At 34.3% G+C, this 15540-nt stretch overlaps 2 protein-coding genes across 2 annotated transcripts; one reads left to right on the top strand and one right to left on the bottom strand.

The window, feature by feature from the left end:
• Nucleotides 1-2296: 2296 nt before the first annotated feature.
• Nucleotides 2297-15477, bottom strand: Naa40 (N-alpha-acetyltransferase 40). Its single transcript, XM_089706378.1, has 5 exons — nucleotides 15310-15477; nucleotides 14946-15202; nucleotides 14323-14481; nucleotides 8634-8792; nucleotides 2297-2503 (listed from the first exon to the last, which is right to left on the bottom strand). Exons 1-5 carry the CDS (start codon nucleotides 15313-15315, stop codon nucleotides 2392-2394), a joined length of 693 nt encoding a protein of 230 aa, XP_089562504.1. The 5' UTR covers nucleotides 15316-15477; the 3' UTR covers nucleotides 2297-2391.
• On the top strand, nucleotides 9275-13438 carry LOC149480387 (UDP-glucosyltransferase 2-like). The gene is made up of 6 exons (XM_089706376.1): nucleotides 9275-9572; nucleotides 10455-10922; nucleotides 11010-11180; nucleotides 11533-11764; nucleotides 11973-12192; nucleotides 12955-13438. The coding sequence occupies exons 1-6, from the start codon at nucleotides 9375-9377 to the stop codon at nucleotides 13304-13306; spliced, it is 1641 nt and encodes a 546-aa protein (XP_089562502.1). The 5' UTR covers nucleotides 9275-9374; the 3' UTR covers nucleotides 13307-13438.
• Nucleotides 15478-15540: the final 63 nt, after the last annotated feature.

Raw genomic sequence — 15540 nt, 5'->3', positions numbered from 1 at the left:
TTACTTATAAATTTAAACCAATCAATCTAACAAATAAATATTGTTTATCGTATTAAAAATATGAATAAAATTATCAATTAAAATCAATCAATATAACAAAAAAAAAAATGGTTTGAGACGATTGACTCTAACTCGTGTTACAAATAGTTTAGTAGCGATGGCGCCGATGCCCTCTCTTCTCTAGTACGTAGAGAGGCTCTGGTAAAGGTAGATCAGCCCTATGAAGATTCTCCTTAATTTCAACTTAAGCAATGTTTAAAGTTTAAACTCTCAAATCACTATTTTGATTAATTCATCTTGATGGCATCATAACAGTTTCGGAAATAGACTAAAACCGTTTCCTAAGCCTTTACTTTTTTAACTCTGATAATAAACAATAATAAACAGTTTTTGCGCTTTCTGATCCCAAGTTACTTATTAAACTTTTTTTAAGTCCCTACCAGAGAATGAATCCAGATGCGTTCATCGCTCAAACATTACCGAGACTTTTCGCATAGATCGTGAATTTTAAGGAAATAGTTCAAGGATTTAAATTTTTTCTTACTCATTTCATAATTAATCCATCAATATACAGTATTATTCGGCTACAGTGTACACTGTTGCAAGCGTGATATGAGGGCGATACACTCACTGGCTTCTAACGCATACAAAATGATGTCATGGATGTTTATTCAACCATAATTGGCGTTTATACAATATAAAATAAGTAAGCAGACTCGTAGTTTTTACACACATTTTTTACCAGTTATTATACTTTACCAAAGGATAATAAAAAAAAAACATTAAAATCCTATTAGGCGTTACTTAAAGTATAGTAAGTAAAAATTAGCGAATGATTTTCCTTATTTACTCGTAGGGTATATACATATTTATTGTACTGAATATCAAGATAATCGTTATAATACGTTGTATATTGTATTTTCTAAAATTTAAATGTATGTGATATATATATGACTTATTGTATTGCAATACCTGCATAAGGTTGCTTATATGTATTGGGATGCAATAAATGATTTGAATTTGAATTTTTACTTCTTTGTGTAAGCTTCCTCTGCGTACTCCGATGATAAAAAAAAAATATTTAGAAGAATGCGCAAGAGTTATTGGTACGGGAGCTATTAACGTTTTAAAAAAAGTCATTTTAGTATAGTTGGGTTTTTGATATACTGTTTCTCTTGCTATTTCGGTTAGAGTCCGGGCTGTCTGGCTGGCGGTAGTGGTTGCGTTTATTAGTGCGCACAGGAAAATATCCGTAATTTAAAGTCATTTATTAACGCGTAATTTTTAATCTTTTGCCTTTAGATAGATCCATCAGACATAAATTTGTTATTGCAAGACGTTTTTTTCGTTGTTAAATAGGTGCCATACGCAATTTTTTATTTCAAAATCATTAAAATGTCATCGAAATAAGTGAAATTACATCAACATGATTCCGCTTAAAAGGTAAGTAATAACTTTATTACTTATATTATATTATACTTTTTTAATACTTATATTGAATAATTAGTAAACTAATATTTTTAATAGATGGTTTCATATTTATAACACTTTTGGGTATTAATATGAATTTGATGATAGTTGGTTTTTATCAAGTTTACATTAACGTCCTATTTGAGGTTCGTTGGGAAAAGGAGGCACCATGGTAGATTGTTGCTAAAAAATTGTAAATGGTAAAATGAATATTATACATAGTATATCCTTCACGGGGACTCATGTTGATGGAATTTCACTTATTTCGATGACATTTTAATGATTTTGAAATAAAAAATTGCGTCTGGCATCTATTTAACAACGAAAAAAACATCTTGCAATAAAAAAATTATGTCTCATGGATCTATCTAAAGGCAAAAGATTAAAAATTACGCGTTAAAAAATGACTTTAAATTAAGGATATTTTCCTGTGCAGATAAGATGCGCACTACTAAACGCAACCACTGCGACCAGCCAGACAGCCCGGACTCTAACCGAAATAGCAAGAGGAACAGTATATCAAAGAACCAACTATACTAAAATGCTCTCTTGTCAACGTTGGTAGCTCCTATACGATATGTAGTCGAATGTATAATTTTGACTACCAGTTTACCCTATCCAATAAAATTTTCTATCAAAAATTAGAACACTTGTTCTACAAGTGTTCTAATATAATATAATATAAATAATTATATTATGTAAGATTTATAATATTTCAAGATATTTCGCTCTTGACATTCAGTGCGGTTAAGAGGTCAAGATGGTATGATATTATGCATTATTTCATTCACAAGGATTAAATTACGGATAAAATGAAACCATATAATTTATTACAAACATTTATTACTTCCACAGATTTAATTTAAAAATTGTACAAATAAATTGTTTGAGCTTATTGTCTAGATTTAAAATGTTAGGGTACTACGTGTTCGGTGCTTGTGTGTCGCTATCTTCCTCCATACACGTGGCCTTGCTGAGAATCTCGTAATGGTTGGCTTCCTCTTTGGGCGGACTTGTGTCGTCTAAGCTGTACCTGTTGAATATAAAAATATATATATATCAATTAGTTACTTTGGAAACTACTGAGGAAATAATGAAAGTTCAGACTTGAACTTGGCCAATTGTCTACAAAATATATAAAAGGACCCCCTCTATTTATATTTTGTAATCATCTGTATAACGATGATGTCTATGAATTGAAATACAGAGTATACGAGAAAGAAATATACAAAAAAAATTGGATACTAAAGCATACACTGGAATAAATGGATTACGGATGTGTAACAAAAAAACAAATTAAAATCAAAGCTCAATTAATGCTCGTACAACGCAGTTACACTATATTTATATATAGCCATGCACTCATCATATCTCCAAATACTATCACCTTATTAAATGCACCAAGTAACCAAAACATTTTTATTAATCTGCGTTAATTGTATGCACGCAGACTGCGCGTGAGATTGCTCTGTGGTGATAATAGTGCGCCCGCGTTTCCGCGACGAACGTAATATCGCGTGCGGTCAGATACGATACCACACATGCTCAAACACTATATCATCTTGATATTTGAGATGTTATAATAGATTTATATGCTAACCTAACCTAGCAACCTTGCAATATTATGTTTTAAATGTAAATTAATGATTTTGAAATTGTAAAATATGTTGAGTAATATAACTAACATTCTTATAAATATATTAATATTTTTCACTAAAACTATAATTCCGGATCTAATGAGTCGATACTATTTAAATCGATGAATTTTTAGTGTAAAGAAAGAACACGCGTTGAACACGAATATAAACGTGATTGATATTACAATTAAAGCTATTGTTGTAAGCCTGAATCGCCCTGCGTGTACTCATACTATCTATAACATGGAAAAATAAGAATATGGAGAAATAAGAGATTTCTCATTAGTAGTCAAATAAACGGTCAATAAGGCTCTTGAAAAAAAATAAGGCTACCTACTTGAATCTGCTCTCTACGTCTGCTCTCTAAACCATTATTATACTTTCCCATGTTTGGTGTATACCAATTTTTTTGTAGCGGGAAATAGAGGAGAATAGGCCAGTAGAAATCGACACTAAAAAACCCTAAATTCGCAAAGCACGATGTAGTTCTGAATTTTTGGTACGTTGTTTGGATCAGTTAGGGTGATGAAAATCCCAATTTGCAACTTCGAAAAAGTTGTGCTCGCTGCGCACCACGTGATAAACTGCGAAAATTTTGGGCTTTTTTCACTTTTTGCTCTAAAAGTCATAAACTATGCGTTTCCGACAAGTATCATTCAGTACATAAATTAAGGTTATTAAATTTGCAACAATTTAAGCCTAATTAAAGCTCTCTAAACCTTATAACGACTAACTGTGGCCATTCGAAGATGGTTCATTTTTCCCGAAATATTGAAATTTTTAGTTTTGCTCCCGTTTGAAGCAAAATATTGGCAAAAACCGCTCGTTCTATGAGAAAGTCGTATAATAAAGTTGTAGTGCATTTAATTTTCTTTCATTAGAGCATAGAACAAAGTCTGTGAGACAAATAGTTAGACTATCTAATAGATAGACTATCTTTGAAAGGCCACAGCTTAGTTGTTATAAGGTTTAGAGAGCTGCGGTTAGGCTTAAATTGTTGCAAATTTAATTACCTATCCTGCAAATGAAAAAGTATTATCCCTTTTATGATTTTATATGCCCTCAGTTTCAATTCTTTAAAAATCTATTTCTACCTTCTTTTTGTTTTTCAGATATTGTGAGTGAACTATTTGTCTCACAGACTTTGTTCTATGCTCTAATGAAAGAAAATTAAATGCACTACAACTTTATTATACGACCTTCTCATAGAACGAGCGGTTTTTGCCAATATTTTGCTTCAAACGGGAGCAAAACTAAAAATTTCAATATTTCGGGAAAAATGAACCATCTTCGAATGGCCACAGTTTAGTCGCTATAAGATTTAGAGAGCTGTAATTAGGCTTAAATTGTTGCAAATTTAATAACCTTAATTTATGTACTGAATGATACTTGTCGGAAACGCATAGTTTATGACTTTTAGAGCAAAAAGTGAAAAAAGTCCAAAATTTTCGCAGTTTATTATTTGCGTATAATCTTTTTTCCTACTTTCCCAAATTTTGTAATTTTGTTAATTACCTATCCTGCAAATGAAAAAGTATTATCCTTTTTATGATTTTATATGCTCTCAGTTTCAATTCTTTAAAAATCTATTTCTATCTTCTTTTTGTTTTTCAGATATTGTGTGTGAACTATTTGTCTCACAGACTTTGTTCTATGCTCTAATGAAAGAAAATTAAATGCACTACAACTTTATTATACGAACTTCTCATAGAACGAGCGGTTTTTGCCAATATTTTGCTTCAAACGGGAGCAAAACTAAAAATTTCAATATTTCGGGAAAAATGAACCATCTTCGAATGGCCACAGTTTAGTCGTTATAAGGGTTAGAGAGCTGTAATTAGGCTTAAATTGTTGCAAATTTAATAACCTTAATTTATGTACTGAATGATACTTGTCGGAAACGTATAGTTTATTACTTTTAGAGCAAAAAGTGAAAAAAAGTCCAAAATTTTCGCAGTTTATCACGTGGTGCGCAGCGAGCACAACTTTTTCGAAGTTGCAAATTGGGATTTACATCACCCTAACTGATCCAAACAAAATACCAAAAATTCAGAACTACATCGTGCTTTGCGAATTTAATGTTAGTTTCCACTGGCCTAAGAAGTAATGATCACAAAATTAATCTTTCTCTTTCAACGAGTACAACATTAGGTAATTCATATGAAAACTGCAGAGCATTCTTTAGACCTCGTTTCTAATTTAAATATTCTTACATATTAAACTTAGATACGTAACATAATTACTATGAACCGTAACTAGGCATTTTTATATTTCAAGCGTAGAGTGAACAGGTACCTTCTAGGGAAGCGCGTTCCATCTTATGGCTGGCGTCCACTAGGCGGATCGGGCCGGGCCGCATCGCAACGCAAAAATACGCCTGCCTATGTTTTGTATGAAACATCGTCCATTAGCGACGGATCGGGCCGGGGCGGGCCGCAACGCATTGGCGGATATCGCTTCGCAGGCGGATTTCTGCCGGCGGTGCGCTGCGGCCCGGCCCGCCCCGACCCGTCTAGTGGACGCAGGCAGGCGGATGTGAGCGGCGAGCGTCTGTTAGATAAAATCCGCCTAGGCGGTCCGCCGCGCCCCGTACAGGTGGACGCAGGAGCAAACAGCGCGTCCATTAGAGACGGCCCGTTGCGATGCGGCCCGGCCCGATCCGCCTGTAATGGACGCCTAGCATTAGACCACATCTCAGCTTAACATCAGGCGAGATTGTGGTCAAGCGCTTCCCTATTACCAATAAAAAAAATATAAATAATTTAAATCGTATATCTATTATAAATATTAAATATTCTAAATATGTAAGTGACTTTGAACCTTGAACTTCAAAATCTGGTACAGTAGATACTAAAAGTTTAAAGGTACTATAATTTATTACCATTAAAAATTAAAATAAAATATGTATAATGTAAAAATGCAGATAATACAGGTAAGTATTACATTATTTTATTTTATCATAAAATATAATCGTTAACTTTTATAAAAAATAATTATTGGTCAAAAAATAAGTTACGTAATAATATTATATACCTTTGTTTATGGTTTATGTTATCATTTTTTCTTTAATTGGCGGTGGATGCGCAAAAAGTAATGTATTATTTCTTTATCTATCGAATGCACATAGTGTCAAATGTGTTTGACCCAGCATTTCATATTCATTCACGGTTCACCCTGAGCAGCAGTAATTGAGTTCATTGCCTTATCATATTACTATTTTTTATGTTATTTGATAAACAAATGCGTGATAAAATATTAAGGCTCATGTACAATAATCGTGCCGAGCCTCAATCTCTCGCATTGCATATCCCGCCTACTCGTTCAATGATTTAAAAATTGTTGGTACGCCAATACCACGTATTGGTATTGGCGGTACGTGTAACGTTAAGAAACTTTAAGTTCTCTTTTCATAGACTTATAGAGCAACTAGCTTTCCGCCCGCGGCGTCGCCCGCGTTTTCAAAGAAAAACCCGTTCCCGTAGGATTTCCGGGATAAAACCTATCCTATGTCCTTTCTCGAGTATCAAAATATCTCTATACCAAATTTCATGCAAATTGGTTCAGTAGTTAAGGCGTGATTGAGTAACAGACAGACAGACAGAGTTACTTTCGCATTTATAATATTAGTATGGATTGTTAAATTTTACAGATGACATGTGAAGCTCTATCTAATCTAAACACATTTTTTATTACTTTTCCCATTATCTCTGGTGGTTTGGTGAAGTTCGAGATTAAATAACATACGTTCCCATTGTGTTGAATTTCTAGACCTTTCGTTGAACTTAACAAGCGTACAACCCTATGCTTATCTGTGAATGGTTACTGGGTCAACCGAGACAGACCATTTGGTATCGGCAGTCGGCGATGTTTTGATATCTGTGATTTATATCTATTGACATTATATTATTATTATTACACTCAAATCCTTTCTGACCAACTTCTTCCTTAAAGTTTTTTTCGTCTACTTACAATTTTATAAATACATCATCTTTGAAAACACAGACAGCGAAGTGTCAGTAATAGGGTCCCGTCTTACCCTTTGGCACGGAACAAATATCGATGAGTAGATTGCATGATTAACTACCGTTAGATAGTTATTGTAGTAGGTAGTGACCTAATTACTATGCCTAGATATCGATCTAGGCTTAGCATTAGGCCAAATGAAATCGTTCAGAAATTATTTTTTTTGTTGCGTTTTACGTAGCTACCTTAGATTACAAAATAAAAGGGTAGCTACTTATCCATAAACGATGTAGGTATTTTACTTCGTTTTTTTTTAAATTTGTATTACTTAGTACTATAAAGTTGAGGATACATTTATTTGAATATTCTAATCGTCACAAACCAAACGAATTTGATTTATCTCAAGCGTGCTATTGATATCCACATGTGATATAACTTTAGAAGTAGCACACTTTTTAAAAGGTCAAAAAGCAAATGATAAATATTAGTTTCCGTTCTGTTATGTTTATAAATATTTATGGGTAATGCATGACGAATTTGTTATTTGGTTTTTTAGCATTCAAATGCTCTATAAATGAATAAAATTCAAAGAATAGATAAAATTCGATCACGAGGCGGGAATCGGGATCAAGGGGTGGTCGAGAACGAGAGGCTAGGTCGCACCGGCAAGGCGAAAGACGGAAGTTAGAATACCGCCTCGTAATTTGATTTATTGAAATGGGACTAGTAAAAATATTGTAAATAGGGAAAAATAATAGCACCAAACACTTCACTCAACGATCTGTCATCGTATGACGTTCTACAAGATGATGGCGTTAGTTCCAAATCTCGCCACTTGCTCGCCACCTATCGAACTTGCGACAAGCACTATTATTTCAAAGTGCAAAGTATGGAAAAGTGCATTTTAACTTGCATGTCATATTCAAAATTATAGATTTCCACGAGCAACGTACATGACAGAAACGTACAACGTATTGTCCTCAACAAGATAACAATAACTGGAGTGTTTGTATTGAATATAATATACGATTTATTCAAAATTTGATATGGCTCCACCACACCATATTTTTGCTAACAAGATACGGACATCAACTTGTGTGGTAGGTAAAATACCTTATTACAAATTGTTCATATTAGTAAGCTCTATGTTCATATACCTATCGCTTACCCGTGATTTCTAAAGAACGCAGCGAAAATATGCCTCATAAACATTCATGTTGGTACAAAACACTTGGCTACAATGCCTAAAGAAAGCGGCGAAGAAGAACACAGCGAAGATACGTCTTATAAACTTTCATTTTAGTACACTACACTTACCAGTACGCCCTAAAGAAAACGGGAAAGATACGTCTCCTTACTCGCAAGCTTTAAAGATACGGCTTATAAACTGCAATTTTACTACAGCATATAGTTCGATTCAAACTTAGGTAACTTAGGCGGTTCGGAAGTTAGGTGCAGTTGCGAGTGCGCTGTGCGGGTCCCTTAGCGTCCCGCTAATACCTACTGTTTTCTGCGCATCGGATCGTACGATGTTCCGAGCCGCCACGTGCCTACACAACTCACCCGCAAGCTCTGAAGAAGGCTGCGGCGGCGGGGTTGTGCGTGAGCGCGGTGAGGCGCACGCAGCGCATCCGCGTCGCAAGCGCGACCCGCTCGAGCACGCGCAGCACTCGCTGGCCCAGCCCGCGCCGCCGACCGTCCGCCTCCACTTGTACCTCGTAACTGCAAACAATATCTCACTTATACTCACCCTTCTTGTATACTGAAAAGTTAATCACGTTTACTATCTACTTGTGAATTACTTTGTCTGTTACGCTACGCTAGCCTGCCTAGTTTTTGGCCTTGGTTAAACCATTTTGCTAGAGTCCGTCTTCTACGAATTAAGCTAATATTGCTGTTGCACAGTTCCATATGACAGTTTGGTTTTTACGAGTGTGGGTGATAAGTTTAACAATTATTATTGAAATTACATTATATTTTCTTATCTACCTATATATAAAAATGAAATATACAGTACGTGTTATGAATGTTGGCCAGATGTCCTTAGTGTTCTCCCAAGTAATAAAGCGATAAAAGTTCAATCCAACATAATATTATTGTGGAAAAATCAAGCTTCGGTACTACACTAATCGATCATTTATTTTACGACTACACAGAAATGAATGAGCAATACGAAAATGCAAACAACAACATTTCCACGAAAGAAAACCGGTGCAAATCAGTGCACCGAAGTACAGTGTAGTACGAGATCGCGCTGACGTCACGGAGGGCCGGTGGTTGGTGTGAACGCTGAGCTGCGACGGGATGCAATCAGTGTCGAGCCACAGCGGGATGCAGCGGGTCCTATGTACGGTGCTGTTGTGCGCCGCCGCAGTGCACGCGGCGAGGATCCTCGCCGTGCTGCCCACCAACACCAAGAGCCACTACGCGATGTACGGTCGCATTATTGATGCCCTCGTCAAGAGAGAACATCATTTGACCGTCATCTCACACTTTCCCAACGTATGTATTTTATTTTTGTTTATTTGATTTTTCTTTAATGTAACAAAAAATCAATATAAAAAGTCCAGATAAAAGATGACTGAAGCTTTTTAAATTTACACGAGCTTTTAGAAATAATAATGCAACTGTTCGTTATTAGATAGCACGCAATAGATAATGGTGTACTAATATATACTGCAAAATCAGTAGTTTGAAAATTCAGAAAGCAAACCATAATTAATAACTAGCTTTTTATACGTATGATATTATTACTTATAACTTTATGTTTGGTACTCTTTAATATTTCAAATCATATTTTCTAGAAACAGTACTTATCGCCCCAAATAGTTTTATGGTATTTTTACAGAGTAACATAATTATAAAAGCATAGAAAATTAAAAACACACTAACTAACTAGGTACGTGATAAGAAAACACAAACGATGCCTTTGAGTAACTTTTTTAGTGATAAAAGATGGAATTCCTTTTTAACTAGCAGATAACTTACAATTGGAAGTGAAATGCATCCTGGTTTTCGATTTGCTTGAATTGCCATGTTTTATATTGTATTAATGGAATTGGACTATAAAATAAGTTGTTATTTATAACAACAATATTGTCATTTGTAATTATTACATAGTTGATAATCCTTCATAATTTTAAAGTTTGGTTAAAAATGTTAAATGTATGTGTAGAATATCGAAAACGAAGATTGATCCAAATTCATTGTTTAATCGAAGAAAGCTGTATATTTTATTTCTACATGACCTCTTATGGCTGGTTATCCTCAAGTGTTATCGCGCGGCACGCGTTCGTCTCTTCGCGTTGGTAAATCTTGCAATGATTAATGTTTCTGATCTAATAAACAACAATATAATTTAGTTTATTTCATATTTGTTCACAGAAATATCCACCGCCAAATTTGGAGCAGATAAGCTTAGAAGGGACGATACCTGAAATTACGAATAACTTGACGAAACTGCAAACTACAATCAAACCTAATTTCATTAATAATTTGGAGCAGATAATAAAAGAGTGCCTTCATGCGTGTGAAGTTGTATCCCAGATGCCCGGAGTCATATCGTTGCTCAACTCTACGGAGAAGTTTGACTTGATTATAGTCGAAGTATTCGGGAGTGAATGCTTCCTACCGTTTGGGAAGAGGTTTAACGCGCCCGTCGTAGGATTATTGTCAAGTGTACCATTGCCGTGGGTCAACGACCAAATTGCTAATCCAGAAGGACCATCGTACATACCAGCTTATGTCACAGGCTACGGTCAAAGAATGAACTTATTGGAACGTTTCTTTAACACTATCGCTATCAACTGGGCTAAAATAATGTACCAATATAAATCGCAGGCAGCTTCCCAGGTAAAAATTAATCATAAAGTTTGAATTAAATATATTACTAGAAGTATTCAATTGCGAATAATCAATACATATTATTTTATTGTTTAGGTGATAGCAGACAGAATGTTCGGACCCGGCGATAAGTTAGAAGCATTAGCACAAAATTACAGCTTGATTCTGTCAAACAGTCACTTTAGTATAAATGAAGTGCGACCTTTAGTCCCCGCTCTGGTAGAAGTCGGTGGACTGCATCTCAACGACGCACAGGCCATGCCAAAGGTGACTTTTTCTATTGATAACTCCTACAATCTTCGTTTTGTACATTTCGTAATGCATTATATTATTACTTTAAAGTTGTGATATGTTATTTTCATAATTTTTCTGTCCTTTAATAATATGACTTCATTGTGGTAAATAACAATAATTAACCCAAATTATGCTGTCTAGCGTCAAAGATCTATCGTATCAAATTATCGAAGTAGCACCTAAGACCTTTTGGACAACGATAGCGTACGATTGCATATTATATACAATCGTCATTGTTTGAATTGGGTAATTTAATATATTAAACAAAACCGGTTTTATCTGCCCGTGAAATTTAAAATAACTAATTATATTTTGTCTGTTGCAGAATTTGCAAAATATTCTAGATAACAGTAACGAAGGTGTTGTATACTGGAGTTTCGGATCGATGTCGCGGATAGAAACAATACCGACTGATAAACTTGCACAAATATTCCACGTGATGTCGGAATTGCCTCAAATATTCCTAGTGAAAATGAATCGAGAACTGCTATCCAGTAATTTAACTGTCCCTGAAAACGTCTTTACGATGGATTGGATACCTCAGTACAAAACATTGTGTACGTATATAAGTCACTCGGTGGCTGTTTGTTGCATAAGAAATATGTATAGTAGTTCAAATAGAACTATAATCTTTACCAGAAAAAAGTATCTTAAGCACTCATCGAACAGCCTTCAATACGCAATGATAATATACCAAACCTGAATGTATTTAAATGTTGTACAATTCTACAATTTATCAATAATGTTAAATATGGTTTATTGCAGGTCACCCGAATGTAAAAGTTTTCATTGCACATGGTGGGTTACTGGGCACTCAAGAGGCAGTGGCTTGCGGGGTTCCGATGCTTATTGTACCCCTGTATGCGGACCAAGCACTAAACGCACGAGCTATGAATGATCGGGGCCTTTCACTCACTTTAACCCTACAAGAAATTACTAAGGACACATTAAAAGAATCATTACAAAAATTGCTCAATGATCACAGGTGAGATCGAGTGTAACATGTGTACATATTATGAATGGTCCGGGAGCCAGCAGCAGATTTTATGACCAAGTTCCTCTCAAGCGGTAATTAGTAAAATGCATCAAAGTATAGTATTATGAAGCCTCGTGAACGTCAGCTGGAGCTCGGTTGGGGGGAAGAGCGGTTGTAGCCTCCCGTATCAGCTGACGGTTTTTCCACCAAGATACAGCCAGCTGACATATATATTTATCCACAGTTACATATAAGCTATCATCAGGTAAATTTTTGTTTGAGAGGAAATAACGGAAAATAAATTTTTCTTTAAATTTAACTTTCATGTTCGAGACACCAGCTGACGTATAATACACCATGTTGTAACCAGCTGACTATTTTTTTTCTTTGAGATATTGGGTTAGCTACAATTTGACAAATTTTTAGCTGAGAGGAAATGAATGAATGAATGTATTTTTTTTTCCTATGTGCGTGGGAGGCTACAACCGCTCACCCCCCCAACCGAGCGCCAGCTGACGTTCACGAGGCTTTATAATACTATACTCTCATGCGTCTGACGAATTATCTCTTGAGAGGAAATAGTTAACCAAATTTGCACCTGGCTCCCTAACCATAAAAAAATATGTTATTTATGTTTCGTCTTCGAAATATAATTTTAATGACACAATGATAAAGATAATATCGTTCGGCGGTCAATAATCTTAATTTGAATGACAAATGATAAAACGTGACTTTCAAGAATGTTATAATTAGGTAATTGTATTTTTTCAGATTTAAAGATAACGCGCTAAAGCTCCGTGAGAGGTTTTTGGATCGACCGATGCCGCCTTTGGAGACGAGCATCTATTGGATAGAATATGTTTTGAGGCACAAGGGGGCGTCGCACCTCCGTTCGCCAGCCTTAGACTTGTCTTTGACAGAATATCTCCTTTTAGACGTACTTTTAATATGTATTACGTTAACAGCGATGACGACATACATTTTATATAAATTATTTCGTTATCTATGCACGCGGTGCATTCGGTGGTGGCCCAAACAAGCGATGGCGCAAAAGACTCTGTTTAGGAAAACTATTACGATTTTACACACCTTTATGTGGGTGTATAAAATAAAGACAAATTAGTCGTGCATAGGCTAACGCGGTAGTGTGAATAGTTTTATTTTTAGAAAATATTATGTGCATATTAAATTATTTGTATATTTAATTTTAAATACAATGTGTTCATTGGTACTTAGTATACAATATATCAGATAATTTCTTGTTTTAATGATCATTGTTTACTCCTAATTACAGTTATGTAATAATATGTGGAAAGTAGTTTTATCTTACATTCTCATAGATATGATGACAGTACAGTAAAGAGATATTAATTATGAGCGTTCAAGTCGATTGTTGCTCGTGAACGTCGTAAATGGCGCATGCCACGTGCAACCCATTTTGAATAATATATAATTGTAGACAACCTTATCAGCTCATCAATGGACAGAACATAATATAATTATGGTCTAATATGAAACTGAACTTAATGTTTATATTTTCGTGTTCATTATACGTTATTAATTGTATATTTCAAACCAGTTTTTGTTAGTTCTGCATTTATAATTTAAAAATACTCCAGTAGAAGTTTTAAATTTCTGTCATTATTGTATTGACTTGGGATGTGTTATGTGAGACTTGTAGAAAATTATGATCAAAAGTACCATCTTAAATGAAATTCTTATCAATTTATTTAATTAATATTTGATGTATGTATCTATTTAATATTAAAATATGTATTACATACTATGAAAGAAATACAACAAACTTTCAATATAATTTTGTTGTGTTATGTTCAATTTAAAATGAATTTCAATTAATTCATACACAGCTTTACTGATCATTATGTAAATAAATATATTAATTGATAGCATTCATTTTTTTTATAAATTATGAACTCCATATTAGTAGCCATAATTTCACAAACCAGTTCATGGTAACTAATAATTCATTAAACCAATTAAATTAGGAATGTTGTAGTATAGATCAATATTTTAGATGTTTTCCTAATTATGTACAAAAACAACTTATGAGGGAGGTTTAATTATCCATAAATTATTTGATTCATTCAAGGCGGTGTAAAAAAATCAAACCCTGCTCACCAATATAAAACAGGATCTCCGAAATCCATGTCAAATCTAAAATGTGAGAACGCCAAGAGGTTATCTTTATTGTCTTTGGCGATCAAGTACCAGGCTGCATCGTCAGTCATTTCTTCAACTTTTCGGTCACGATTCCAACCCCATGCGCATGTCTCATATCTGGAAATATTTGTTATCCTTATTAGATTTGCAAAAATGTATTTGTCGCACTTTCTCTCAAAAAGTAATGGAGAGATTTTATTATATGATTGTTGTATTTGAAGATAGTTAGGAGGAGAGATGTGTACAACAGTTGAAACATCTCAACTTCGATGAAATTCCATTGATTTTCAATTTATTAATAATATGGTGGGTAAAAATATAACAACTTGTACTTATAACTATTATGATTTTGAATAATTTTTAAATGTCAAAGCCTTATATTATCTAAGATATTATACCCACAATTACTTGAATAAATTAAGTATCTGTTGAAAGCCACTTAGAAAAATTCAAAGAAAGATGTAAACAAATTTTTTTTCTCTATAATGATATTTTTAATCAATGAGAGCAAATTCATTGCTATGATTCCAATTAAGCTTAAATAAGATCGTTACAATTTACTCTGAAAATTTATAACTTACAAACTTTTCATATTCCGTTCGGTGAGATCTATAGCCCAATTCAATACATTTTTATCCAGCTCTGTTACTCTTTGTATGTACATATCCACATCAAGGTCATTACTCTTGTATACTAAGAGTTCTTTGCACAAGGAAGCGAGATCTTCTAACTTGTTAGCCTTTGTAACATGGGCCATGCCATCAGCTATACGACGTTGTTCCAACTTACGTGCCTGCCGCTTTTCCTTGTTTTTATTTACATTTGTGACTGTTTTTTTCTGAAATATAAATGTGGTCATTTCATAAGCTTCAACTAGCGCCAATAAAACCTATAAAACCAATAGGATAAACAAAGAATTTTACAATAACTCAAAGAACTACTTACGCCCATTTTCGGCCTTTCTATCGAATATTACAGAATTCAACTTTATTTTTACACAAATTTGGAACAAAAGTTTTTATTTTGTTATTTACAATTTTCAATTTTTATTTCAAAAGGCGGGAGACAAAATCTAAACATAAAATAGCGTTATTGACTAAATTGGTATTTGGTTGACACATGACAGTTGACACTCGACGTTGATATTAAGTTTGTTGAACTTGAGTCTTGAACCCA

This window comes from Colias philodice, chromosome 18 (assembly GCF_061535455.1).
Source record: "Colias philodice isolate Cphi_HAF_F1 chromosome 18, ilColPhil1 Martin Lab GWU primary, whole genome shotgun sequence".
Lineage (NCBI taxonomy): Eukaryota > Metazoa > Arthropoda > Insecta > Lepidoptera > Pieridae > Colias > Colias philodice.
This window is presented reverse-complemented; position numbering and strand designations above follow the sequence as displayed.

What these genes read in the sequence shown, in the direction of transcription:
- Naa40 (XM_089706378.1), bottom strand. An exon ending in GGAGATCCTGTTTTATATTG is followed by an intron (nt 8,793 to 14,322) that starts GTGAGCAGGGTT and finishes TATTGTTTGCAG; the next exon opens with TTACGAGGTACAAGTGGAGG. An exon ending in GCCTTCTTCAGAGCTTGCGG is followed by an intron (nt 2,504 to 8,633) that starts GTGAGTTGTGTA and finishes TATATTCAACAG; the next exon opens with GTACAGCTTAGACGACACAA.
- LOC149480387 (XM_089706376.1), top strand. Translation starts at nt 9,375, where the DNA reads ATGCAATCAGTGTCGAGCCACAGCGGGATGCAGCGGGTCCTATGTACG. An exon ending in TCATCTCACACTTTCCCAAC is followed by an intron (nt 9,573 to 10,454) that starts GTATGTATTTTA and finishes ATTTGTTCACAG; the next exon opens with AAATATCCACCGCCAAATTT. An exon ending in ACGCACAGGCCATGCCAAAG is followed by an intron (nt 11,181 to 11,532) that starts GTGACTTTTTCT and finishes TGTCTGTTGCAG; the next exon opens with AATTTGCAAAATATTCTAGA.